The 26,584-nt window shown below is 42.7% G+C and overlaps 1 protein-coding gene across 3 annotated transcripts in view; it reads left to right on the forward strand.

The window, feature by feature from the left end:
* LOC126311360 (pacifastin-like protease inhibitor cvp4) overlaps window positions 1-26,584 on the forward strand; it is an 89,748-nt gene that overhangs the window by 37,941 nt on the left and 25,223 nt on the right. For all 3 annotated transcript variants that reach the window (XR_007554756.1, XM_049992232.1, XM_049992231.1), the window contains exon 2: window positions 7,357-7,491. Coding sequence is in view for 2 of the 3 variants with exons in the window: in XM_049992232.1 (XP_049848189.1) it covers window positions 7,357-7,491 (135 nt within the window). In the remaining variant the exon portion in view is untranslated. The remainder of the gene's footprint in view (window positions 1-7,356; window positions 7,492-26,584) is intronic.

The raw sequence follows: 26,584 nt of genomic DNA on the forward strand, positions 1-26,584 counted from the left end.
ACTATCACACGGTACGTGGTCACACCTACTGAAGAAAGGAGAAAAGGCTGCCGCTCGTTACCTTGAATTCTGTAGGCGGCGAGATGGAATCCAAATTGGCGTGACCACTCCGTCCAGCTTTCCAGTGCAGCATCAAACGGTCGAAAAGTTGGTGCAACAGCTTGTTGTGGCTTCGGTAGCGGTAAAGCGGCTGCTGCCGCATCGTTTTGCACTGCACGTTGACCCTGGACGAGCTGTCCAAGGGCATCCAGTAAGGCCTGCCTCTGCTGATTCTGTAAGCGATAAAATTCGGACAGTACATCTGGAGATTGTGGCGAAGCCATTACACGAGTAAATAAGGGCAATAACGATACGAAAGCGGTTTCGCCTCGTCGCCAATGTTGTGGTTGGCAGGAGAGCCAACCGTGTTAGTAAAGGAGGACGAAATACATGCGTTTTAGCTCACGCAGGCTGGCGTGAGGTCTGGAACATGACAAGGGAATTAGAATTGAGAAAAACGGACGTAGCTGGTGGAATACTTAACTTTAATACATTAATGGAGAACGTCGCTCTTTATGGTACATGATTCACAATATCAATAGTACGGATACTGGCGCCTTGCTAGGTCGTAGCAAATGACGTAGCTGAAGGCTATGCTAACTATCGTGTCGGCAAATGAGAGCGTAGAAGTCAGTGAACCATCGCTAGCAAAGTCGGCTGTACAACTGGGGCGAGTCCTAGGAAGTCTCTCTGGACCTGCCGTGTGGCGGCGCTCGGTCTGCAATCACTGATAGTGGCGACACGCGGGTCCGACGTATGCTACCGGACCGCAGCCGATTTAAAGGCTACCACCTAGCAAGTGTGGTGTCTGACGGTGACACCATAGAGAGGTCTGCGCAGGAAAGGAATTGGCGACTTGCTGCATCAAATCAGTCAGAAGACTCAAAAAGAAAAAAAAAAAATACAGTGAGTACAAACAGAAATACATGCAGACACACTGAAGATGACAGGTGATGATGAGTCTGAGGACAGAGAAGAAAGAGCACATTGGGATGAGGTCACAACAATCCTAAAATGTCATATCCAGCAAGTGAAGAGCCTTCAGTTGAATTCATACAGTAATGGCCATTAAAATTGCTACACAACGAAGATCACGTGCTACAGACGTGAAATTTAACGGACAAGAAGAAGATGCTGTGATACACAAATGATTAGCTTTTCAGATCATTCACACAAGGTTCGAGCCGGTGGCGACACCTACAACGTGCTGACACAAGGAAAATTTCCAACCGATTTGATAAAGGTCGGATTGTAGCCTACCGCGATTACGGTTTATCGTCTCACGACATCTGCACGAACAGTTTGACGACGTTTGCAGCAGCATAGACTATCAGCTCGGAGACCATGGCTGCGGCAACCCTTGACACTGCATCACAGACAGGGGCGCCTGCGGTGGTGTACTCAACGACGAACCTTGGTGCTCGAATTGCAAAACGTCATCTTTTCGGATGAATCCAGGTTCTGTTTACAGTATCATGATGTTCGCATCCGTGTTTGGCGACATCGCGGTGAACGCACATTGGAAGCGTGTATTCGTCATCGCCATACTGGCGTGTGGCCAGGCGCGATGGTATGGGGTGCCACTGGTTACACGTCTCGGTCACCTCTTGTTCGCACTGACGGCACCTTTAACAATGGACGTTACATTTCAGATGTGTTACGACCCGTGGCTCCACCCTTCATTCGATCCCTGCGAAACCCTACATTTCAGCAGGATAATGCACGACTGCATGTTGCAGGTCCTGTATGGGCCTTTCTGGATACACAAAATGTTAGACTGCTTCCCTGGGCAGCACATTCTCCAGATCTCTCACCAATTGAAAACGCCTGGTCAATGGTTGCCGAGCAATTGTCTCGTCACAATACGCCAGTCACTACTCTTGATGAACTGTGGTATCGTGTTGAAGCTGCATGGGCAGCTGTACTGTACACGTCATCGAAGGTCTGTTCGACTCAATGTCCAGGCGTATCAAGGCCGTTATTACGGCCAGAGGTGGTTTTGGGTACTGATTTCTCAGGATCTGTGCACCCAAATTGCGTGAAAATGTAATCACATGTCAGTTCTAGTATAATATATTTGTCCAATGAATACCAGTTTATGATCTGCATTTCTTCTTGGGGTAGCAATTTTAAAGGCCAGTAATATAATTCCAGCCTCAGAAATATAATAATGAGTGTGCTACAGAGCGACGATGGCTGAATATTGGATAATATTTATGTGGAATATCGCAAATGATACATAGGATGATGTAAGTGATTACGTGCGAGGAATAGGGAAGTTTGCACGAAGTTTTACTAGCTGAGACTTCGATCCAAATGACAAACATACAATTTCTTAAAAAAGTATATAAACTCATTTAATCATAAAAGAACATTTACTTTATTCGTGTTAAAGGTTATCTGTAAGGTTAGTAAACAATAAAAGACTTGTACTAACTAGTTTAGCTAAATAACTTTTTCTTAAAAAATACGACGTGGTACTTCTCGTTCACTGCTGTTTACATAATCAGTTTACTGAAGCTTTGGAATAGTAATAACAATTCTTCACGACAGTATATAATGCAGAACTATAACAGACAGAAAAGAACACCATTAAAATGAGTATTTAGAACGACAAAACAAAAGTTCAGACAAATGATAAACTGTGATTACCAAAACACGGGATGTGCTAATTATATACTCTGAAACATTTAAAAATTACAGGAAGCATATACAGCAGAGTTATGGTTAAGCGCTGCAGAAACTACGTTCTGCATTGACACTCTTGAAATTATTGTATAACTTAAGAAAAACGCTGTTACTGTAAAACGTCCCCAGCTGGGATTTAATATAGTATTCTCCCGTTAGCATTCGAACCGAAGACATAAAAAGAAAATGTCACCATTCAAAGTAAATTAAATTAATAAATACGTACTTGAAATAAACTATAAGACAAAAAAGAAGACGCACCGCACAGGAAAAATCCAAGTGGATCCAAAATGTATAAATGAATACACATGAATACACAAACAAGTTATCACAATTTCTGAAAAGTTGGATGATTTACTCAAGAGGAAGAGCATCACAAATTGAGCAAGTCAGTTACGTACTGGTCCACCTCTGACTTTTATGCAAACAGTTATTCGGCTTGCAACAGATTGACAGAGTTTTTGATCTCCTCCTGAGATGCCAAATTGTGTCCAACAGACGTGTTAGATTGTCAAAAATCTCGAGCTGAATTGAAAGCCCTGCCCATAATGCTCCAAACGTTCTCGGGGGTGAGAGATCCTGTGACTTTGGTGGCCTAGGTAAGATTTGTCAAGCACAATGACATGCGGTAGAAACTCTCTTCGTGTGCGGACGGACATTATCTTGCTGAAATATATTCGGGTTGGCTTGCCATGAAGGGTAACACAACTGGGCGTAGAATATCCCCGGCGTACCGCTGTGCTGTAAGGGTACCACAGATGACACTCAAAGGGCCCTGCTACGAAACAAAATGGCACCCCAGATGATCACGAATGGTTATTGGGGGTGTATGGAGGCCAATATTCAGGTTGGTACCCAACCGCTATCCGAGGCGTGTCCTGACACGTCTTTGGCCATATCCGCAGATTTCGGTCCCATTCGTGCTGTGTATTTGTTTGTCTTTGAGTGTATTAATCTTGGTAAGCACCGTCAACGGCCCTGCCGAGATGGATTCTCTTCGGATCACCGAAGTTAAGCACCGTCGGGCGTTGCCAGTATTTGGAAGGCTGACCGGCAGGTAGGCCGCTGTCGACATTCTCCCCTTTGCCTTTATAGCGAAGAGGACAGGAGGGGTGGTGGAGTAAAGTCCTTGGTCACCAGTCTTTGCGCCAAATGTCCTGGATTCAGTCCCAAACAACCCCACAGTGTCTCATGAGGTGAAGGCTTCCAACACTGTTGATGGCCATACGCCAGTCAGGTGGAGACGTTGGAATCGACTGTGCACTTGGTGTTCTTCGAAAAGTGTAGATTATGTGCAACACCAGGTTCCACACACTCTCTGTGCTCATCATCTCCAACACGAAGATGACACTGCACGACTATCACACATCCATCACAGTCGCATACATGTAACACATACACGCAACCTACACAGCTCTCATACTTCACGAAGGTGCCTACAGGCGCGAAAACAAGAAAAACCTTACCAATGAGGAGGCTGAACCTGTCCTTCGGAGGCTTCCAGCCATTCATGGCATATGACTATACTTTACTGCAAAACGTAAACGTTGATGCCCATTTTCTGGTGACATCCACAATGATAATTTTAGAATAAAGTTCTCACCAAATAATATTTTGCTTTGTGATCGTCCAGGAGTAACGGTTTCACTATCCTCGATGTTGTGTGCCCAAAGTTGATCCACTTAGACTAAATACCTTCTTAAGACGCTTATTGAAGTTAAAAGTCAGGCTTGGGCTGTAGGAACCGCACCGGAAGTAGAAGGCACCAAGCAGAACTTTCCCAGTCGGCCACGACATGGAATGATAACGCATTATAGCGCCTGTAGTACATAACTGGCTTAAATGTTCCAGCTAACTCCAGTACATGACGGTCTACGCGAGCCTGACTGACCCCCGCTCATGTCGGTGAAGCACCTCCTGCTCTGTGGGAGTTAGGCAAAGAAAAATTTTGGCCAAAAATCACAGACCTAGCAAGGTGGCGCAGTGGTTAGCACACTGGACTCGCAGTCGGGAGAACGACGGTTCAATCCCGCGTCCGGTCATTTTGATTTAGGTTTTCCGTGATTTCCCTAAATCGCTCCAGGCAAATGCTGGGATGGTTCCTCTGAAAGGGCACGGCCGACTTCCTTCCCCGTCGTTCCCTGATCCGACGAGACCGATGACCTCGCAGTTTGGTCTCTTCCCACAAACAACCCAAACCCAAAAATCACAGTTAAAGTTCTTTTAAGGAACTAACTAACCGTTGTAACTACATTCGTCCAAATTTAACTGCAGGATAATTTTAGAATCTGCGAGGCTCAAGGGAAACAGAACATCAAAATTTAAAACTTTTTATGAGTCTGCAAGAGCATGGTTCGTCAGAAATGGAGTGTGCGGGTCGATAGGCCATTATCTGCACATTCTAGCATGGACTCTGGAAGCAGTTACTCTGGAGAGTTTTTCGGATTCTTTGCATTTCGTCAGTGCATGTCACTGTAGCTATGAATTACGAGGAGACTGAAGAAGACGGTACACGCAACATAATGGTTTGTGGCAGAGAGTAGCAGTCGCGAACGGCTAATGAGCTGCTCGGCTCGCGAATTTATACAACATCTGAACAATTCGTGTCAATTATTTATTTCTAATTTCTGCTACCAGTCACTTTTTTATTTTATGTTTAATCTAACATAATACAACGCGTTGCGGCCATGTTCTGTTCATCTTCAGGCGTTATTACATACATACATACAAACGGAGATATGATACTTATAAAGAAACAGTCTTAAACTAGATTAATCTAGGACTCTTTATCCATTGTTTGTTACTGTAGCGGCTGGTGTGGCATTTGGGGGGGGGGGGGGGGGTAGAGGAGGAGGGGGCAGTGTATGGCTAGAAACCGAAGTCGGAGATGTCTTCTGCTGGTTTTCTTTCTTGTGGTTGACTATGTATGATATCACAGCTTGTATAGGATGCGGATAGATTTGCATCAGTTATGTGTTACGAAAATAGTGTGAAAGGCTTTATATGACGGTTGGTCACTTACGATTTCATCATCTTGCTACTTCACTTACATCACTGATGTAATGGTGGAGCTGTTGATTGACATTATGGCCGAAAATAATTATAGTTCGTGTCAAGTTTTAAGCAGTTTTAAAATGCTACCCCTGTTAATTGCACAAACCGGAGTAGTCTGCGTAGCGCCGTGTTGTGTAATAAAATGCATGTCTACTAGTTTTCATTTCTTCATGTCAAGAGGTTTTCAGTTTATTTGAAGAATCTTGCAGGCGTATTGCATTGCAGCAGTTATGGCTCTCAGATAACGTTGCCTTTCTGTTCATAAGTGAGCAAGAAGTAGGAAGCCAGTTGCTTGAAATGGAGTAAAAGTGATTAAAGACAAAAGTGATGAAGACTGATGCAAAGGAGAACTGCAGTCTGCCGTAAATTGAAGAATACACAGCAGCAGAAGTGGGACAAGATGAAAGAATCGGGGAGTACAACAACCACAGCAATTTCTTTAAACGAATTGATCGATGAAAATTTTATTTTACAGAGAAGTTTCACTGTTACAGTATATTGACGTAGAATAGTGCAGAAGTTACTGTAACAAAGACGGCTATTCGGAAAGTAAGATCCGATTGGTCGCGAAATGAAAACCACTGCGAAATCAAAAACTTTTTATTTGCCACTGTTAGCTGCACTTTCCAGCTACTTCTATCCATAGCCGTCGCTTCGACTTAGACATTTGTCATAGGGTAATGCCAACTTTCCAATACCGTCCACCACTTCTATCCGGATGTCTACAGCTCGTTGTCGGCGCCAAAATGTTGTCTTCACAGCGAACGGTTCATGAAAACAGAGGTGAAACTCAAAAGGGAGCCAACGCCACAGGAGCCTCTTTATTGCCCCTGCACAGTGCGCCTAAGAACTGTCTTGAGGAAGGAAACGCATTACGGTTATGTTATGTGGGATGCATGAGATCAGGCGAAATCTCACACTGAACCCTCATACTTGGTGGGAGACTCAATTTATCCAGGTATCTTTACGCGCTCACAGTGAGCTCAGAACTGAGAAAAAGCTGCGCGATACGATCGACGGGTACACTAAAGACACTGTCCAACACATCTGTGCAAACCTTCATCGGATTTTCATTGTGGTTTCCATTTCGTGCTTGATTACACTTCACTTTGCGAATAGCCCTCGTATACGACTGATGTACTAAATCGTCCTCTATCGACACCAGGACCTGGGAAGGCAGGAGAAGATGTACTGGATACATTGAAATGTTACCTCATAAAATTAATACATACAATAAAGAAATACTGCAAAGAAGAGGGGGAGAAAAAAGCTTATGGCGGGCACGTGGCAGAGGAAGTGGCTCATTAATTTTTCATTCAGAAATTGTTAACTAGTACTGGAAAGAACAGAATTGGGGCAAATGGTAGGGTGGTGAAAGGCTTCATTGTGTAAACACCAGTTAGCTAGTACGGAACTGAGATGCAGTTCAGAAAATACGAATTCCACGGCACACAGTTATTGACATTACCCAGTTTCAACCGATTGAAGGCGGTTTCGGAGCGGAAGGAATCGGGTGTCACATTTTCTGGTAATTCATTAAAACGGAAGATATTTATTTATATACTTTTTGTGCAGGTCCGGATGAGGTGCCCGAAGAGTACAGATGCGTTCCAGGGAAGACTTTCCGGATGGAATGCAACTCGTGCGTCTGCTTTGGCGACGGGGATATGCGGAACGCTGGCTGCACCAGGAGACTCTGTCCTCCAGGCTGTGAGTCAAATGTTCCCTAAAAGGGTTTCTATACACGATCAAAGTTACACGTAATACGTAACAGTATCTTATTTGAGAAGCAGCGCTACAAGAATTTGACGAAAAAGCTAGGAAACAGCTAAAATTTGGACCAACATGTGGCAAAAACCTTTAAGGTGTGACTGCAAGTAGCACGTTCATGCGTTGTGGCTTACTCTAAACAGCCTAATCTCGCTGAATGGTGGTTTCAATTCATTATAGGGTATTTCAAAAATATTCGTCCTGTTTTGCATTATTTTAAGTACTATATGAATGAAGGCCCCGGAGTAGACAACATTCCATTAGAACTACTGACAGCCCTGAAGAGCCAGCCCTGATAAAACTATACCATCTGGTGAGCAAAATGTATGAGACAGGCGAAATACCCTCAGACTTCAAGAAGAATATAATAATTCCAATCCAAAGAAAGCAGGCGTTGACAGATGTGAAAATTACCGAAATATCAGTTTAATAAGTCAGGGCTGCAAAATACTAACGCGAATTTTTTACAGACAAATGGAAAAACTGATAGAAGCCGACCCTGGGGAAGATCAGTTTGGATTCCGTAGAAACGTTGGAACACGTGAGGCAATACTGACCATACGGCTTATCTTAGAAGCTAGATTAAGAAAAGGCAAACCTACGTTTCTAGCATTTGTAGACTTAGAGAAAGCTTTTGACAATGTTGACTGGAATACTCTCTTTCAAATTATGAAGGTGGCAGGGGTAATAAAACACATGGAGCGAAAGGCTATTTACAATTTGTACAGAAACCAGATGGCAGTTATAAGAGTCGAGGGACATGAAAGAGAAGCAATGGTTGGGAAGTGAGTGAGACAGGGTTGTAGCTCTCCCCGATGTTATTCAATCTGTATATTGAGCAAGCAGTAAAGGAAACAAAAGAAAAATTCGGAGTAGCTATTAAAATCCATAAGGAAGAAATAAAAATTTTGAGGTTCGCCGATGACATTGTAATTCTGTCAGAGACAGCAAAGGACTTGGAAGAGCAATTGAACGGAATGGACAGTGTCTTGAAAGGAAGATATAAGATGAACATCAACAAAAGCAAAACGAGGATAATCGACTATAGTCGAGTTAACTTGGGTGATGCTGAGGGAATTAGATTAGGAAATGAGACACTTAAAGTAGTAAAAGAATCTTGCTATTTGGGGAGCAAAATAACTAATGATGGTCGAAGTAGGGAGGATATAAAATGTAGACTGACAATGGCAAGGAAAGAGTTTGTGAAGAAGAGAAATTTGTTAACATCGGGTATCGATTTAAGTGTCAGGAAGTCGTTTTTGAAAGTATTTGTATGGAGTGTGGCCATTTATGGAAGCGAAACGTGGGCGATAATTAGTTTGGTCAAGAAGAGAATAGAAGCTTTTGAAATATGGTGCTACAGAAGAATGCTGAAGACTAGATGGGTAGATCACATACCTAATGCGGAGGTATTGGATAGAAGTGGGGAGGAGTTAGTGGCCCAACTTGACTGGAAGAAGGGATCGGTTGGTAGGACATGTTCTGGTGCATCAAGGGATCACCAATTTAGTATTTGAGGCCAGCGTGGAGGGTAAAAGTCGTGGAGGGAGACCAAGAGATGAATACACTAAGCAAATTCAGAAGGATGTAGGCTGCAGTACGTACTGGGAGACGAAGCAGCTAGCACAGGATAGGGTAGCGTGGAGAGCTGCATCAAACCAGCTCAGGACTGAAGACCACAAAAACAACAACATGAATGAAGATAGTAACTGGCAGTGAATCTTAACTTGAAAATATGAATAAAGAGTATTTGGAAGTTTTTTTTTTTCAAGATCAGATCGATCGCGAAATGGAAATCACATCGAAAAACAAAGAAGTATTATTGGAAACATTTAGGTTCTCCTTCTAGATACTGCTGTACATACTCGCCGCTCTGATTTAGACATTTGTCGCAGTGTTGTAGCAACTTCCTAATACACTTGTCATGGTGCTTGTGCTTTCCGCCGTTTCCTTCCAGTGGTCTGCAGTTCGTTGTCTGTGTCAAAATGCTGTCCTCAGAGGCAGTAATTCATGTGAGCAAAGAGGTGATCAGAGGGTACCAAGACCCGGCTGCGTGGTGGGTGATCAAACATTTGCCATAGAAAAACGCAACAGAAACGCCTTGGTTGCAGCAGCAGTGTGCAGCCGAGCATTGCCACGAGGAAGCAAAATGCTTGACGACAACATTCCTCTTCGTTCGTTCTGAATCGCCCCTCGAATTGCATGATCCACTCGCTGAACGAGATCACCGGTTGAGACTCGCTTGCTGCCCTCACCGCCTGCATGATGAACGTCTGCATGTACTGCTTCAAAGTTCCTGCACCAATGCCACACTTTGTCACGCGTGGCACTTACAGTGCATGCACCGCTTGGAATCAAGGAGACCAGACAGCGTGGTCATCGGTCTCATCGGATTAGGGAAGGATGGGGAAGGAAGTCGGCCCTGCCCTTTGAGAGGAACCATCCCGGCATTTGCCTGGAGTGATTTAGGGAAATCACGGAAAACCTAAATCAGGATGGCCAGACGCAGGATTGAGCCGTCGTCCTCCCGAATGCGAGTCCAGTGTCTAACCACTGCGCCACCTCGCTAGGTAAATGAATCAAAGGCTGCGATTTATTGGCAGAATATTTAGAAGATGCAACACGTCTTCTAAAGAGACTACCTACACTACATTGTTCATTTTTGTGGGCATACTGTCCGTAGTTACTTTATAATTCTTGAGGGTATATTTGTTCTGTCGTTGCAAGTACAAAAATGCTTGATTTTTTCACTATACGCGTTTCGCTTCATTGAGGTAAAGCATCATTAGTGGTCTGTAATTAAGTTATTTACATTTTGATTTGCTTTTAGATCGGAAAAAGTTCGTTAGGAATAGGTAAATCGAAGAAAGACGAAGGTAACGAAAAGTAGTAAAAATGAGAACAGCATGAAACTTAACATCATGATTGATGGTCACGAAGTAGATGAAGTTAAGGAATTCTGCTACCTTGGCTTTAAAGTAACCAATGACGGACGGAGCAAGGATAACATCAAAAGGCAATGGTAAAAGGGCATTCCTGGACAAGAGAAGTTTACTAATTTCAAATATCGGCCTTCATTTGAGGAAGAAATTTCTAAGCATGTACACCTCGAGTACATCATTGTAAGTGAAACACGGACTGTGGAAAAACCAAAACAGAAGAGAATGGAAGTATTTGAGGTGTGGTGCTACAAACGAATGTTGAAAATTAGGTGGACGGAAAAGGTAAGGAATGAGGAGGTTCTGCAGAGAATCGGAGAGGAAAGGAATATGTGAAAAAAACATTGATAAAGAAAAGAGATAGAATGATAGGACATCTGTTAAGACATTAGGCAATGACTTTCATGGTACTAGAGGGAGTTGTAGAGGGCAAAAACCGTAGACGAAGACAGAGACTGGGATACATCCAGCAAATAATTGAGGACGTAGGTTGCAAGTGTTACTCTGAGATGAAGAGGTTGCCACATGAGAGGACTTCGTGGAGGGTCGCATCAAACCAGTGAGAGGACTGATGACAAAAAAATAATACACTCCTGGAAATTGAAATAAGAACACTGTGAATTCATTGTCCCAGGAAGGGGAAACTTTATTGACACATTCCTGGGATCAGATACATCACATGATCACATTGACAGAACCACAGGCACATAGACACAGGCAACAGAGCATGCACAATGTCGGCACTAGTACAGTGTATATCCACCTTTCGCAGCAATGCAGGCTGCTATTCTCCCATGGAGACGATCGTAGAGATGCTGGATGTAGTCCTGTGGAACGGCTTGCCATGCCATTTCCACCTGGCGCCTCAGTTGGACCAGCGTTCGTGCTGGACGTGCAGACCGCGTGAGACGACGCTTCATCCAGTCCCAAACATGCTCAATGGGGGACAGATCCGGAGATCTTGCTGGCCAGGGTAGTTGACGTACACCTTCTAGAGCACGTTGGATGGCACGGGATACATGCGGACGTGCATTGTCCTGTTGGAACAGCAAGTTCCCTTGCCGGTCTAGGAATGGTATAACGATGGGTTCGATGACGGTTTGGATGTACCGTGCACTATTCAGTGTCCCCTCGACGATCACCAGAGGTGTACGGCCAGTGTAGGAGATCGCTCCCCACACCATGATGCCGGGTGTTGGCCCTGTGTGCCTCGGTCGTATGCAGTCCTGATTGTGGCGCTCACCTGCACGGCGCCAAACACGCATACAACCATCATTGGCACCAAGGCAGAAGCTACTCTCATCGCTGAAGACGACACGTCTCCATTCGTCCCTCCATTCACGCCTGTCGCGACACCACTGGAGGCGGGCTGCACGATGTTGGGGCGTGAGCGGAAGACGGCCTAACGGTGTGCAGGACCGTAGCCCAGCTTCATGGAGACGGTTGCGAGTGGTCCTCGCCGATACCCCAGCAGCAACAGTGTCCCTAATTCGCTGGGAAGTGGCGGTGCGGTCCCCTACGGCACTGCGTAGGATCCTACGGTCTTGGCGTGCATCCGTGCGTCGCTGCGGTCCGGTCCCAGGTCGACGGGCACGTGCACCTTCCGCCGACCACTGGCGACAACATCGATGTACTGTGGAGACCTCACGCCCCACGTGTTGAGCAATTCGGCGATACGTCCACCCGGCCTCCCGCATGCCCACTATACGCCCTCGCTCAAAGTCCGTCAACTGCACACACGGTTCACGTCCACGCTGTCGCGGCATGCTACCAGTGTTAAAGACTGCGATGGAGCTCCGTATGCCACGGCAAACTGGCTGACACTGACGGCGGCGGTGCACAAATGCTGCGCAGCTAGCGCCATTCGACGGCCAACACCGCGGTTCCTGGTGTGTCCGCTGTGCCGTGCGTGTGATCATTGCTTGTACAGCCCTCTCGCAGTGTCCGGAGCAAGTATGGTGGGTCTGACACACCGGTGTCAATGTGTTCTTTTTTCCATTTCCAGGAGTGTAGGTTGATATGCACTTACGGTGATTTTTCGGCTGAGTTCTCGCTTACATTGGGAAATGCCATTACTAGCATATCGTTGTTTTCCTGTGCTAGACACTGATAATTTTGGTCTAATGTTTAGATGTTCTGCAGCACTGTGGATTTATTATGCTTTTCACAACACTATTTTATACACACCACTGTATTCAGTTTGTTTTTGTACTTCAAGTATGTGTTGTTCGTTGTGTTTTGTAGTGTTGCCAACATAACCTTTCCACCACTTTGTCTTTGACCTATTACATTTTCTTTTTGAAACAGAATAAAGCTACTACACAAAGACATAAGTACTGTGCACAAAAACGAAAGTTCACAATAGAAGAAGAACAAGGGAACAGCCTCAACATTTTAGACATAACCATAAGAAAAGAAAATAATAAACACTCACTTGACGTATATAGAAAACCCACAACAAATGTCATTATCTTAAATTCAAACGATCCATAGAACCACAAACAAGCAGCAGTCAGATACATGTAAAACAGGCTGAACAGGATCCCCCTAAAAACTTCTAATTACCAGAAAGAGTTAGTCATTATAAAACAAATAGCATTAAAATGTACACAAAGAAACAACGGTAGAGAAACTAAACAAAAAATAAAGAGACAAATAATAAAAAAATCTAACCAAACTACCCTAACTCATAAAACGTACACTACAACAAAAAAATGGCGTACAGTGACCTACCACAACAAATTCACTCATAAAGTAGGTAACATATTCAAGAAACAAGGCATAAACATTGCTTATAAAACAAACAATTCCATACAAAAGCACATCCCAAAACTGAAATCACGAGCAGACAGATACCAACATTGTGGTATCTATCAGCTCAGTTGTAGAGATTGTGAGGAGATACACATAGAAATGACGCGCAAGACATTCGACACAAGATATAAAGAACACATCAGATCATATAAATGTGGTACAAATCATTCAACATTTGCGGATCATCTAAAAGAAGGACACTATAGACCAAGCAGTATTGAAAACGATTCGAATATAATAAAAATCAATAAAGACAGACACTCTCTACCTTTTGAAGAAAATTTCCACATACAAAAAGCATTAACACAAAATAAACAGCTGCTCAATGACCAGATAAATATAGAAAACCAGAATCTATGTAGAATAATTGATGAAATTACATGGAAAAGAAAAGAGTCTTTTCCATCCTTAACCCCCTCCCGCTGTCCCACAACCCCCCCCCCCCCCCCCCAAAAAAATCACAGTTTCATTTCAATTTTAGCTTCTTACCTTCTCTTCTAACTCAAACTCCTTCACACTGCTATATGCTGATGTCCACTCATCGTGGATTCCCCCTCACCTAAGAAAAAAAAAAACCTCCATCGCTATTCCTTCTCTACTCTTACACTGTACATAAATACACAGAAACAAAATTAAATAGCATTACACATATACAATAATCTAATTTTTAAAAAAAAGTCGTAGGTCAAAAACAAAGTAGTGGAAAGGTTATGTTGGCAACACTACAAAACAAGAATAACAACACGTACTTGACGTACAAAAACAAACGGAATACAGTGGTGTGCATAAAGGCGAGTGGTGAAAAAACATAAGAAATACGTAGTGTTGCAGAATATCTAATAATTAGACCAAAATTATCAGTGTCTAACACAGAACAACAACGATGTGCTAGCAGACGGCATTTCCCGATGTAAGCGAGAAATCAGATGAAAAATCACCGTAAGTAGAAATCATCCTGTTCTTAACGAACTGTTTTTCGATTGAAAAGCAAATCAGAATGTAAATAACTTAATTACAGGCCAGTGATGATGCTTTACCCCAATAAAGCGAAATGCGCCTGGTGAAAAAATCACGCATTTTTGTAGTTGCAACGACAGAACAAAAATACCCTCAAGAATACCCACACTACGCTTTTCCGTCCTCTTTTGGGGTACAGCTACGCGGTGTGGGATCGTTACCATGTAGGATTATCGGAGTACATCGAAAATGTTCAGAGACGGGCAGTACTTTTTGTATCATCGAGAGATAGGAGGGAGAGCGTCATGGGCATGATACAGTATTTGCTGTGGACATCATTAAAACAAAGGCGTTCCTCGTTGCGGTGGGATCTTTTCAACAACTTTCGGTCATCAACTTTCTCCTCCGAACGAGAAAATATTTTGCTGACGCCGACGTACATTGGGAGAAACTATCATAATAATAGTAAATTAACGGAAATCAGATCTTGCACCAAAAGATATAGGTGTTCGTTTCTCCTGCGCGCTGTTCGAACGTGGAATGATGAGAATTATTTTGAAGGTGGTTCGATTAACCGTCTGCCATGCACTTGAGTGGGATTTGTGGAGTACCCATGTAGGTGAAACAATTTACAACGCTCGTTACAGGTGCTACTCTAAGATATAATGTCGCACAAGAACAAGCAAAATAATATGAGTGTTTTATGATAACCTCATATGAAAGAGGACCATTAAGAGTCAGTATAGGTGTTTAATTGCTATGAATATGGGATATATTTTTATTAGTAAATGTGTTAACTTATTCCCTCTTTCATTCTCATTTATTCTCAGATATCTCTTAATTAGCAGTTTTTTGTGTTACCTTAGGGTTCGTACTGTTAATAACTCTAGTATTTTAATTACCTATCGTTATTACTAGCTCATGATTATAAATATATCAAGCTCAGATCTGTAATGTAATATATATTTTAAGTGATCTGCTAGTTGCGTACATGAGAGGTTTTTGGGCATAAACAACTACGTGAAACACGAATAAACTGCATCTTTGTATGATGCACTTTCTATCTACAGAGCCCTCTTAAGACATATATGTAAATAAAATATGTGCTCTTATTCGCTAGTTCTTTGAAAGTCTTTTGTTGGTGTTTGTGTAACCGATAACGAATTTACGACCGCATGTCGAGAGAAATAGTTCGTAGTGACGTAAAAAGGCCATAAAACGGGACATTAGTGTTCAGGCAACTCCTGTGTCGTTAAATATCGCTTAAGTAGAAATATTATTTTATTAGATCGTGAATGGGGCCTTTTGGGATTTACGTTGTTTTCGCGACTGCTGAAGTTTTCCGCCTGAGGGATGAGTCCCGTTTCAAAGCAGAACTGATAGGTAGATGATTAATGTGTTGCGGAGTTGCATGAGGACGTGCTGAAAAGTGATGCCTCCGAACTTTTTATGTGAATACTCTAAAATCTCTTTAAATAAACCAAATGTTACTGTCCTTCTACGTCTTCACGTCTACATGTTTGCAGCCCTCTGCTGTGTGAGGACTCCGAACTGTAACGTGTAACATGGAGGTGTGTAAAGTAAGAACGTAGATGCGTGAAAAACAGCATGCTGTAATCGAGTTTCTGATTCGAAGGGTTCGTCCACACAGAAAGTATCCCCTCTTCTTCAGCGTGACAATGTCAGACCACACACAAGCGCTGCGTCATCTGAAATAATCCAACGCCTTGAGTTCACTGCCATCCATCAACCTCCATACATTCCCAACTTTGCCCCATCCGATTTTCACCTGTCTTCGAAACGTAAGGACCATCTTCGAGGACTACACTTTTAATAGCAATAAAGCGGCACAAGCAGAGGTGACGCTGTGGATCGTAAACAAACTCAAACATTCCGTAGTGACGGTATCAACAAAATGGTCTTTCGTTGGGATAACTGTGTTCGCCATCGGGGTGACAATGTTGAGAAATAAACATCTAAACATGAAGAATGAAGATGTAGAATATTACCAACGTTCGTTTTATTTAAAAAGCTCTACAACGTTTTACATACAAAATTCGGAGACATTACTAGTAACTGAGCTGTAACATAAAAATAAGCCGTCCGGAGTGGCCGTGCGGTTCTAGGTGCTACAGTCTGGAACCGAGCGACTGCTACGGTCGCAGGTTCGAATCCTGCCTCGGGCATGAATGTGTGTGATGTCCTTAAGTTAGTTAGGTTTAATTAGCTCTAAGTTCTAGGCGACTGATGACCTCAGAAATTAAGTCGCATAGTGCTCAGAGCCATTTTTGAACCATAAAAACAAATCGTTTCCGGACCCATGTCCGTGCAACATACTTTCTTCCTGTAGGTGTTAGGAATGTTTCCCATAAGTTTGGTCATAACTTTTCATTCCTCTGTACAAATTTTTCAGAGACTAGACTTACTGACTCCACTAGGTGTGAGCTATTTCCTTAGGGGACTGTGGCGTTTGCCTCAAGTAAGACTTCCGCAAACGTTTACAGCAGACTGATGGCACGGCTACACAATCAGCTGTCTTGCCGAATCCGAATATGAGTCGCATCAGGCGAATGTGTCTCATCCTTAGTAATTGTCTCAGCTGAGGGTACTGAGGAATAACTGTACGGATTAAAATGTGATTTTACGCTGTTTCAATACAGGTTGCAAAATATGTCGGTAGGAGGAGATACAGAAACTCACACGTGGGCGAGGCAAGTGACAGAATTAGGTTCACTGGCATGATGTTACGAAAATTTTTATACTTGGAAGTATCGCGGAGAACAGTGTCCGAGACTGAAAAAAATATGATTCTCCAGTTCTAATTACCACATATGTTATAATACTTATGTTGTCTTTGTTAAAGGTTGTGTTAAAAATTTCGAATTTCAGATATTGTGTAGAAAGGCGTACCCAGGAGCAGATACAGACTCATGTCACAATGCAGTGTTGATGAAGAGTAGACTGACGGTTCAGAGATTCGTACGAATAATGAGTGTGAAAGGAGGTGGAGTACTTAAGTACTGAAGAAGGATGAGGCGCATTTTAGGTTCTCTAATGACAAGGAGACTGCGATAAGCAATGCCTGAGTAGATATTTCAGTTGAAGAGGAGCGACATCATTAAAAAGGGCAACCGCTGCTGTTGGGCAGACGAGCAAAGGTAAAGGGAAGGTAACTGCGAAGAAATCTTAGGGAACAGAAGAAATACTGAAATTGATCAACGGAAGAAGGGAGAACAGAAATCTTAGGTAAAGACTGAAATCAGCAACTCAAATCAGTTTGGCATCATTACTGGAAAAATGTGAAGAAATCGAAAAAGAAATGATCGTCGGTAGAAGTGGCTCAGCAAAACAACCTTTAGTGAAATCAAAATCAAATGTTGCACCCTTAAGAGCCCAGTGAGACTTCGACTGTTAAACGCAGAGGTGAGAATGGATAGATGGAAAGAGTAAACTGAAAGCGTCTGTGAGGTGAAGGACTTGTGTGACGACATAATAGGAAAAGGAATTGTAGGCTGTGTGGAAGACGTAGGGGATCGAGTAACAGAATTAGAACTAAAAAGAGCTCTGGAAGGCTTGAGAACCAAATAAAGCGGAAGAGATGGATAACATTCCATCGGAATTATTAAAGTCATTGCAGGTAAGTTGGTGTGTGTAGTCTATGAGACAGGCTATACGTAACATCAGAGCTTCGGGAAAATGTCATCCACACTACTCCGAAGATATCAAGAGTCGTCAAGTACGAGAACTATAGCACAATCAACTTAACAGCTCGTGCATCCAAGCTGCTGACAAGAATAATATACAGAAGAATGGAAATGAAAAGTAATGATCTGTTATATCACGATCAGTTTGGCTTTAGGAAAGGTAAAGGTCCCAGAGAGGCAGGTGATGTTGTGGTTAATAAAGCAGGAAAGACTGAAGCAAAATCAAGACACGTTCATAGGATTTTGTGGACCTAAAAGACGCATTCCACAATGTGAAATGGTGCAAGACGTCCGAATCTGAGAAAAATTGCGGTAAGCACTAGGGAAAGACAGGTAGTATTCAGTGTGTACAGGAACCAAAAGGGAAAAGCAAGAATGAAAAAAAAAACCAAGAACAATGTCGAGGCAGGACAGGATGACAGGACATATGTTAAGACATCAGGGGATAACTTCCACGGCACTTGAGGGAGCAGCAGAGTAAGACATTGGGAAACATGCAGCAAATTATTGAGGACGTGGGGAGCAAGTGTTACTTTGAGATGATGTTGGAGCAGATGTCTTAATTTTTTGAAATCTGAGCAAAATCTTGGGTTATATGTGTGTCCATAAGGTAACAGTCATCTGTATGGTGCTGCTGCAATATCTCAGGCAGCTCTTCCGTTAGTATAGTCATTTTAAAATTAAAGAATACCATTTTCTTTGTTATGGTCAGAGAATTTTTATAATTTCTGGAAATGGATTCCAGTGTTCCCTTCGCGACTGTTTCTATTATGTATTTTGCTGTCACAATGTCGTACCTGCCTAGTCCTTGATACCACGTTCCACAGAAATGAACTTAAGGAATTTACCTTGTAGGTAATTCTTAAATTCATCACTCATTTCCTTCTTTAATTCTGCAGGCCATCCGCTCTCTTATTGTTTTGGGCTTTCCCCAGTTTACAGATTTTAACCACTATAATATTGCCACAAAACACGTTTGTAATGGGATTAAACACATTTATATTTGCTAAGAGGGTGACACTTTCGATGTAACGTGTTACCAGTATCTTCAACAAGAATGTCTAGTTATCACTATAAACCAAAGCGACCATCGATTGGCCTCATCTTCTTCCCTGGCAGCTGAGTGTTATTTAGTTGTTTAGAGGACGTCATGGTGAACTGTCCACTAACGCAATAAATTTGCAACTATCTGAGCTTTTTGTATCCTCCATTGATCTTAACCGGTGCGCGCATGTGTGTGTGTGTGTGTGTGTGTGTGTGTGTTTGTCTGTCTGTCTTTGTGCATGAGTCCTCCATCGTTAATTTGGTGACTGTTTCCATGAGGTTGTGAACGCTAGGCACCTACAGTCTGTCAGTCAACATTGTCCCTCATGGAACACACACGTATGACTCTCGTGACTGTTGAATTTTTCTAAAGCAAGTGGAACCCTGTGCAGATACTTCTGCCTCTGCACAACTGTTAAAATTCCTATCGTCCCAAAGCATATGTCATAGGAATTATAGTGTGCCTGTGCGGTTATTGTTATTATAGTGTTACTGTGGTAAACGCCAATCCCGCCTAAAGTGTATGCGCCATAATTTAATCCATGTGTTTCGATCGATTGCTTGTGAGCGTACATTGCGTTTATGGGTCTGTGACAGGAAATCTCGAGTGGCTACGACTTTTTTTGTCACAGTCAGTGGCAGATTGAGGTCGAGACAGCTTTTTAGCCAATGGAATGGTACCATGGCATCTGATTGGAATTAATGTGTGAGTGACATTCTTAAAATACACCTATGTGTGTGTGTACCTGAAATGTTGCGTTGCAAAGAATATAGATCAGTATTATTGCTACTTCTTAGGGCTGTATTTAAACAGCTACGGCAGTCCTACTGTATAAATGGTTAACATTTAGCCAACTGCGATCAAATGTGCACCAAATTTTTAAAACATATAGTGGTTCCAGTTTGATTACAGACTTGGTGCGGATGTATATTTTTGAATCATACCTTTACTCCCTTCTACAAAAAACGTCTGCTCATGAACGAAATTTCGTGTTGCATGTTTATTAAAATACAGGTATGTGACCTCACCTCCCAACTATACTGTTCATCCTTACACATTAAGGCGATAGATATTGCAAAATCCCATGTATTTGCCCCTTTTTTATGACTGTGTTATGCCTTTTCATGTGGTGCATTATCTGTCACGCATAAATGCATAGGGCACATGTCAGGCGTATGTATAGGGTGGTCAGAAGCAATGTAGGAAGCTTGTAAGGCTGTTGCAGGATACGTTGTTCTGAGAAATAACAGTTAATACAGAAGTTGATACAGTGCGCCGTTTACTATTTGGTTAACATTGTAGTTAGTCAATCGGGCCACTGCGCGCGCAAATTCAAGCGTTCCGCCAGATAAAATAACTGTCAGTTGTTGTCGTGGTGTAGATGAGTACATCATAGCGCACTAGATTGCGCAGTCTTTTTCTGGAGTTAGATCCTTACTACCGTCGCATGTCCAGTTTTTGTGTAGCTCAAAATTATTTCTCGGCGGAACCTATCCTGCGACTCCGCTACAAGCGTTTCAGGCTGTTTCTGACCACTTTATATGTGCAGTAGCATCAACTATTAAGTCTTGGATTTCAGAGTGTATAAGAAGTCTTGTCCATGACTACCTATTTGGTTTTGCCTAACAGGAAAGTGCATTTTGCAGAAAAAATATGAACACGGGTATCGGCATACGATATGTTAAATCTTTTTTGATAAAGGTGGTAGCTTTGGTTTTGTTGTATGGCTTGAGATATTCGCTTTCAACGAGGGCAACAATTAAAATGGTTCGCCATCTGTTGGCTGTGTTATGAATTACAGTGTCAGGAGACCCTCTCGGGTGGAAGTGAGTGCCAGTGTCCCAGTGTTTTCTAGTAAAATGGAAATGCCATGTGGCTAGGGCCTCCCGGCAGGTAGACCGTTCGCCTGGTGCAAGTCTTTCGAGTTGACGCCACTTCGGCCACTTGCGTGTCGATGGGGATTAAATGATAAGGACAACACAACACCCAGTCCCTGAGCGGAGAAAATCTCCTACGCAGCCGGGAATCGAAACCGGGCCGTTAGGTATGAAATTCCGTCGCGCTGACCACTCAGCTACCAGGGGCGGACAGTGCTTTCTAGTGAGGTACCTGATGGTGGTTTTCATTTGTGGACATTGTGTTCAGCCTAGGATATGCAATACGGCATCTGAAGTTGAAAGGGCGGTCTTTTTGAGTCAGAAAGGATGGACTTTTGGTCGTGCTGCTGCAGATGACGATGTCTCTCGATGTGTGATCCACAGGTTGTGGACACGCTACGAGGACGCAAGTTAGTATACAAGGTGCGTTGGACAAGGTCATCGACGCTGTACAGCCCCACGTGAAGACCGTTTTCTGGCCATCTCTGCATTATGGCGTCGTACAGATACCGCTAGGGCACTGCAAGGCGATCTCAGAAAGGCCACTGGAGATGCTGCGTCCCATCAGACTGTAATGAACAAGTTACGAGGAACTACCTTACGACGCAGACGTCCTGTTCGGGTACACCGCATAACACCCCACTCGCCTTCGGTACTGCCATTCCCATGTCAACTGGTAGCTTCGTCGGTCGTGAAATGTGTTCTTCGCAGACGAGTCCAGATATCATTTGGCGCAAGGTGATGGCCGTGTTCGTGTGCTGAGACCCTTGGTGAGTGGTGCCTACCAAATGTTGTCCAGAAAATCGACAGATTTTCAAAGTTCTGTGACGTTGTGGGTAGGCTTCAGTGTTGACAGCCATACGGATCTTGTTGTGGTCCATGGTCACCTTATCAGCACGAAATACATCCAACTGATCCTGTTAGACCATGTGGTTACTGCTGCATACTGCGGTGGCGCTGAATTTCCTCTGACGCCAGGGCCTATGTGGCGGGCGTCAGCAGGGATGACTCGCGAAGCCTGGGCACTGAAGTAATGGAATAGCCGGAGGCGAGTCCGTACCTAAAGCCCATCGTGAGTGTGTGGGAGATGCCTGACAGACGCGTTCGCAGTCGTCCTGTCTCACTGAAGGTTGGGAACGGATACTACAGTGTAACCTCTATAGATTTATGAGGAGCGTGCCACACAGGTATCAGGCAGTGATAGACGCTCACAGAGGGTGAATACGTTGCTCAAGCTGTCAAAGTCCAACGAAAATCACCAAGAATGACGAGATGAATGATTATTTCCACTTCGTTTTGACACCTGTTAGACATTTAGACGTTTCAGTTTTTTTACGTAAACGGTCTAGGGTATAATGAAGTTTTATTGTGTGCTTAATTTTTGGAAGATAAAGGTATACTATGATAACATATCCAGTCTTCAATTACTGCTCAGCCGAGTATAGCAGACGCCAAAAATCATGATCCCTTAATTCTTTTGAGCAATTTTTTTTATGATAGCACGCAGCGCAAAATCAGTCTTTTGTATAGACGTGCAGAAGAGGTGAGCAAAGTTTCGTCTCCAGTACTGGATGACTGCCATAGACGTAATATGTGCACGAAATTTCATGTAAAAAATAATGCAAAATTTCTTTAATAAATTATTGCTTTCCTTGTATTTTGCCGGCCGGTGTGGCCGAGCGGTTCTAGGCGCGTCAGTCTGGAACCGCGCGACCGCTATGGTCGCAGGTTCGAATCCTGCCTCGGGCATGGTTGTGTGTGATGTCCTTAGGTTAGTTAGGTTTAAGTAGTTCTAAGTTCTAGGGGACTGATGACCTCAGATGTTAAGTCCCATAGTGCTCAGAGCCATTTGAACCATTTGAACCTTGTATTTTGGGTACACATACATTATGTAACGATTTGTAACTCTACAGAACTAGGGGTGACAGATCAAGCAGCCTTCCAAATTTTGGAGGTATAAGTGGAAGCGATGCGATCCCAAAGACAAAGGACCAAGGGGTCCAAGGGTACTGCGGGTGTCGCAGGCTCCCTTCGCGGAGTCAAGGGGGCAGGGGGAGGGGCTGCAGGGTTGGGGGCGCGTGCCGGGTGCCATAGGATGGTGAGTGCTATGGTTGGGGAACTTGTTTAAACATTAACTTTGTGGTAAAGTGATTAACACGAAGAAAATTGAACATGGCGGTACTCGAACACAGAACAGTCGGGCTCCAATTATAAATTATAAATTAACTTACACAATTCAATCCGGCGGCAAACCCGAGAAGAGTATTTGCAGCAGATCCGTCGGGAAAGCATGAAAAGTCACATCTTAACTTAGAACTGTTTATAGGTGCTTTTAAATTAGCTTAATGAAAACAATTTTTTTAAAAAAACGGAAGTTATTGGGGGTTGAGCCCATAACCGTCCAACCTAGAACAACTGGTTGAATGTGGTGGCGGGGATGGTGTGGGTGATAGGGGGTTAGGTGTGGAAGTATGACAGCTGTTTTAATGTGAAAGTAGGTCAAGTAAATAGCTAGGACAATTGGCCAGATGTGAAAGTGGGTCCAGGTAATTGGTGGGTGACCTACTTTCGCGCCAAAATGTCCTTTCACCCCTTCCTGCTAAAGCATGTACGGATCCTATTAACTGTCTTTCAAGCACGTTGCGGCGATTCCATGTTTGGCTGGCCTTCTACCAGGTCTTACTCTGATATTCTGCTTTTCCGATCACTTCCTGTTCATGCTGAAATCCACTGCTTGCAGTGATTCTGCCTACGTGATGGGTGACTACCTGGATTCTAATCGGCTCAAGCACATCATAAATTCTATCTCCGCCGATCTGGTGGTGTAATGTGGTATAGTGTCCCTTTCCAAATATTTGACATGAACAGTACAAATAACGACAAAAGAACTATACATGAGTAATGTGTGAACTTTGATGCCTAATTGTGGTACGGACAAACTGACGAAATAACTTTAAAGATAATTTATCGATTATGGTAATAGAAAAAGACATTATTCTCTGTGATATAAGATCATATGTGTAAACTAAAGAACTTAACACTATATTCTTTGTTATATTCTAAAAGAACTGGAAGACAACGAACTTAATCGTCTTCTGATGTTTTCTTGTGTCTTAGCTATTGTTTGAGGGCAGAAGGTACGATTGTATTGCGATAGCTTTTGTCTTGCTCTCGTTTAATTACTAGAACATAATTGATGTGTAAAAGAGTTACGAAAATATAATAAGCTAATCTGGAGTGCAGACCCATAACACCACATCCATCCATCCATCCACTGGAGTGCAGAGTAATCATTTAAGGAACCCCCGCCACATTTGTTATAACGCAAGAGTTTGAGTAGCATTTTTTGCAGCTGCTGCGGAGCTAGCTGCGAACATCTTGGACTGAGAAAGTTGGCCGCCATTAAGAGGCGCATTTAAACTATTTATTTCCACAGGGAATACGACGAAGTCGAAGCAGAATAACTTATTTAAAAATACTATAAAAATTAATTAGCATCAAATCACAAGATTTATTTTATCATAAAGTGACTATTTTCAGTGATACAATTTATTGTAGGTCAGGTGTCTCTTTGCATAAATTTTATTATGCTAACGCATCTGATATTATTTGTAAGGAGCCTGGCGCTCGTTTTCAATCAGAATTTAAAGTTTAATTTTGCAACCTGCAAACATAATATTGCTTATTTGTAATTTTTTCCTATGAGGTTTTATGAAAGATAGCCTTACGAAATTTAACTTCACGAACTTAATAGAATCCTCATATAACTTATAGCAGAAAGAGACATTACAGTGGCTTGAAAGCGGGAACTAGTGAATAGAACTAGACGAGGTGCATCCTGTTATTATCCTTATTTCTACATTTGGGTGAACATGGATTATTCTCACATATGATCTGTTAAGCCATACTTATCACAGTATTCGGCAGCAGAGTAGACGAGTCCTGTGAAAGAGCAATGTAGTGTTGTAGCTCTTGCGTCCTATGACGTACCTCTACGGATCTGTATGATATTACTGCACTATATCAGCTTTATTGCATGTTTTCTTAGTGTTTTCTATCAAGAATTACACATAAATAATATCGGATTTCTTGGTGGTGGAAGACTTGAGTATTATATATGATATTTAGCTTTGCACTGTATCATTAAGATGAAAGAAAGGAACTTTGGTCTAGGTTGTATTTGGTGTTAACCTCAACTTTTATGAAGTATTGATACATTTTACTTAGACCTGCAGAGATTATGCATTCACCAGCTTCAAGACCTCTCTGATGTTTTACCAAAGCCAGAGCGTTTGCGTGAATGAGTTTCCTCGACTCTGTTACAGGGATGCCGGATGCATACGACGTGAACAGATTTGGTGGCAGAACTGAACGCTGAGAAAGACCATTATTAAATTTCTTCTATTAGCTAAACACATTTAAGTCGACTGGCAACGTTTTTAAAGGGGCCATGTCGACCACGGCACAATTTAACATCTTTCTGTTTATTCACGATGAAGGATGACTGCCAAAAACAATTGCAGGATAAAAATTTATTAAAATTCTTGACCAAGGTTTCTGTACATATAAATATACCTTCATCAGAAGTAAAAAATCTAAAATTACATCATGAAATGGAGATTAATAAAACAATTGAGCCAAATGCGTCTGAGCCATTGGCTCAATTGTTTTATTGATCTCCATTTCATGATGTAATTTTAGATTTTTTACTTCTGATGAAGGTATATTTATTTGTACCGAGACCTTGGTCAAGCATTTTAATAAATTTTTATCCTACAACTGTTTTTGGCTGGCATCCTTTATCGTGAAGAACTTCAACAGTTGCTGTTGCAGCCATGTTTAAAAGCTTTCTGTTTATGGTTCTAAGCTTTGCTGTACAAGTTTTGTGGAGAAATCGCTGTCTTCTCTGCGCCTACCGTCTCTGGTAGATCAATATTTTATCTTCAGAGCGCAATAATGATGCAGTTAACAAAGTTAGCGAATTCGTAAAGACACTGCATTGTTATTGTTAAAAAACGATGGCACATAATTCTTGGCAAACATACATTCAGTCCTTACTGGTGATTGTTAATCCTGTTGAGAGTAAAATATACAAGGAAATACAAGCATTCGTTTGCATTGAAGAAGCCACTATTAGCAACACTCTGCACAACTCTCTTATGAAAATTTCTGCACAACAACTTTGTATAGTTTTGCAGCACAGTATCGGAAAATGAGATAAATATCCTGAAGGGGCAGGGGAGTTCTCATTGCCAGTTACTTTGAATATGGCAAATAACCATGAAGAGATCGAGTTCGTTAGTTAAATGGGAGACCGTCTAGATGCATAATGCTCGTAATGATCTTTTTGAGAAGATGGGCCTCGACCGCGAATGGCTGCCTTCCCGGCACTGTGGTAAAGCAGCTCTGAAAGTAATTAACGTCAGCGTGGAGAAAGGCGAAGAGCGAGAGGCTCTTAAAAGGTGTGACCTGTCGGGCCTTGCCACAGAGACCCTTTGTGGTGCCTAAATGAATCTCATTGGCACTCTGATTGTGTACTTCTGTGTGGTTCTATTCTCTCATAACAACCCCACGTTGTCTGCGGCATCTCAAACATGCGCCATTTCAAGATGCCGCTTTATGAAAATTTTTATTAAGTGAAATGGTTTAGTTATCCTCGCGTTTACCTACAGCTCCTTCAGGGACTTTCCCTTTGTT

Source organism: Schistocerca gregaria, chromosome 1, assembly GCF_023897955.1.
Source record: "Schistocerca gregaria isolate iqSchGreg1 chromosome 1, iqSchGreg1.2, whole genome shotgun sequence".
NCBI classification, from domain to species: domain Eukaryota; kingdom Metazoa; phylum Arthropoda; class Insecta; order Orthoptera; family Acrididae; genus Schistocerca; species Schistocerca gregaria.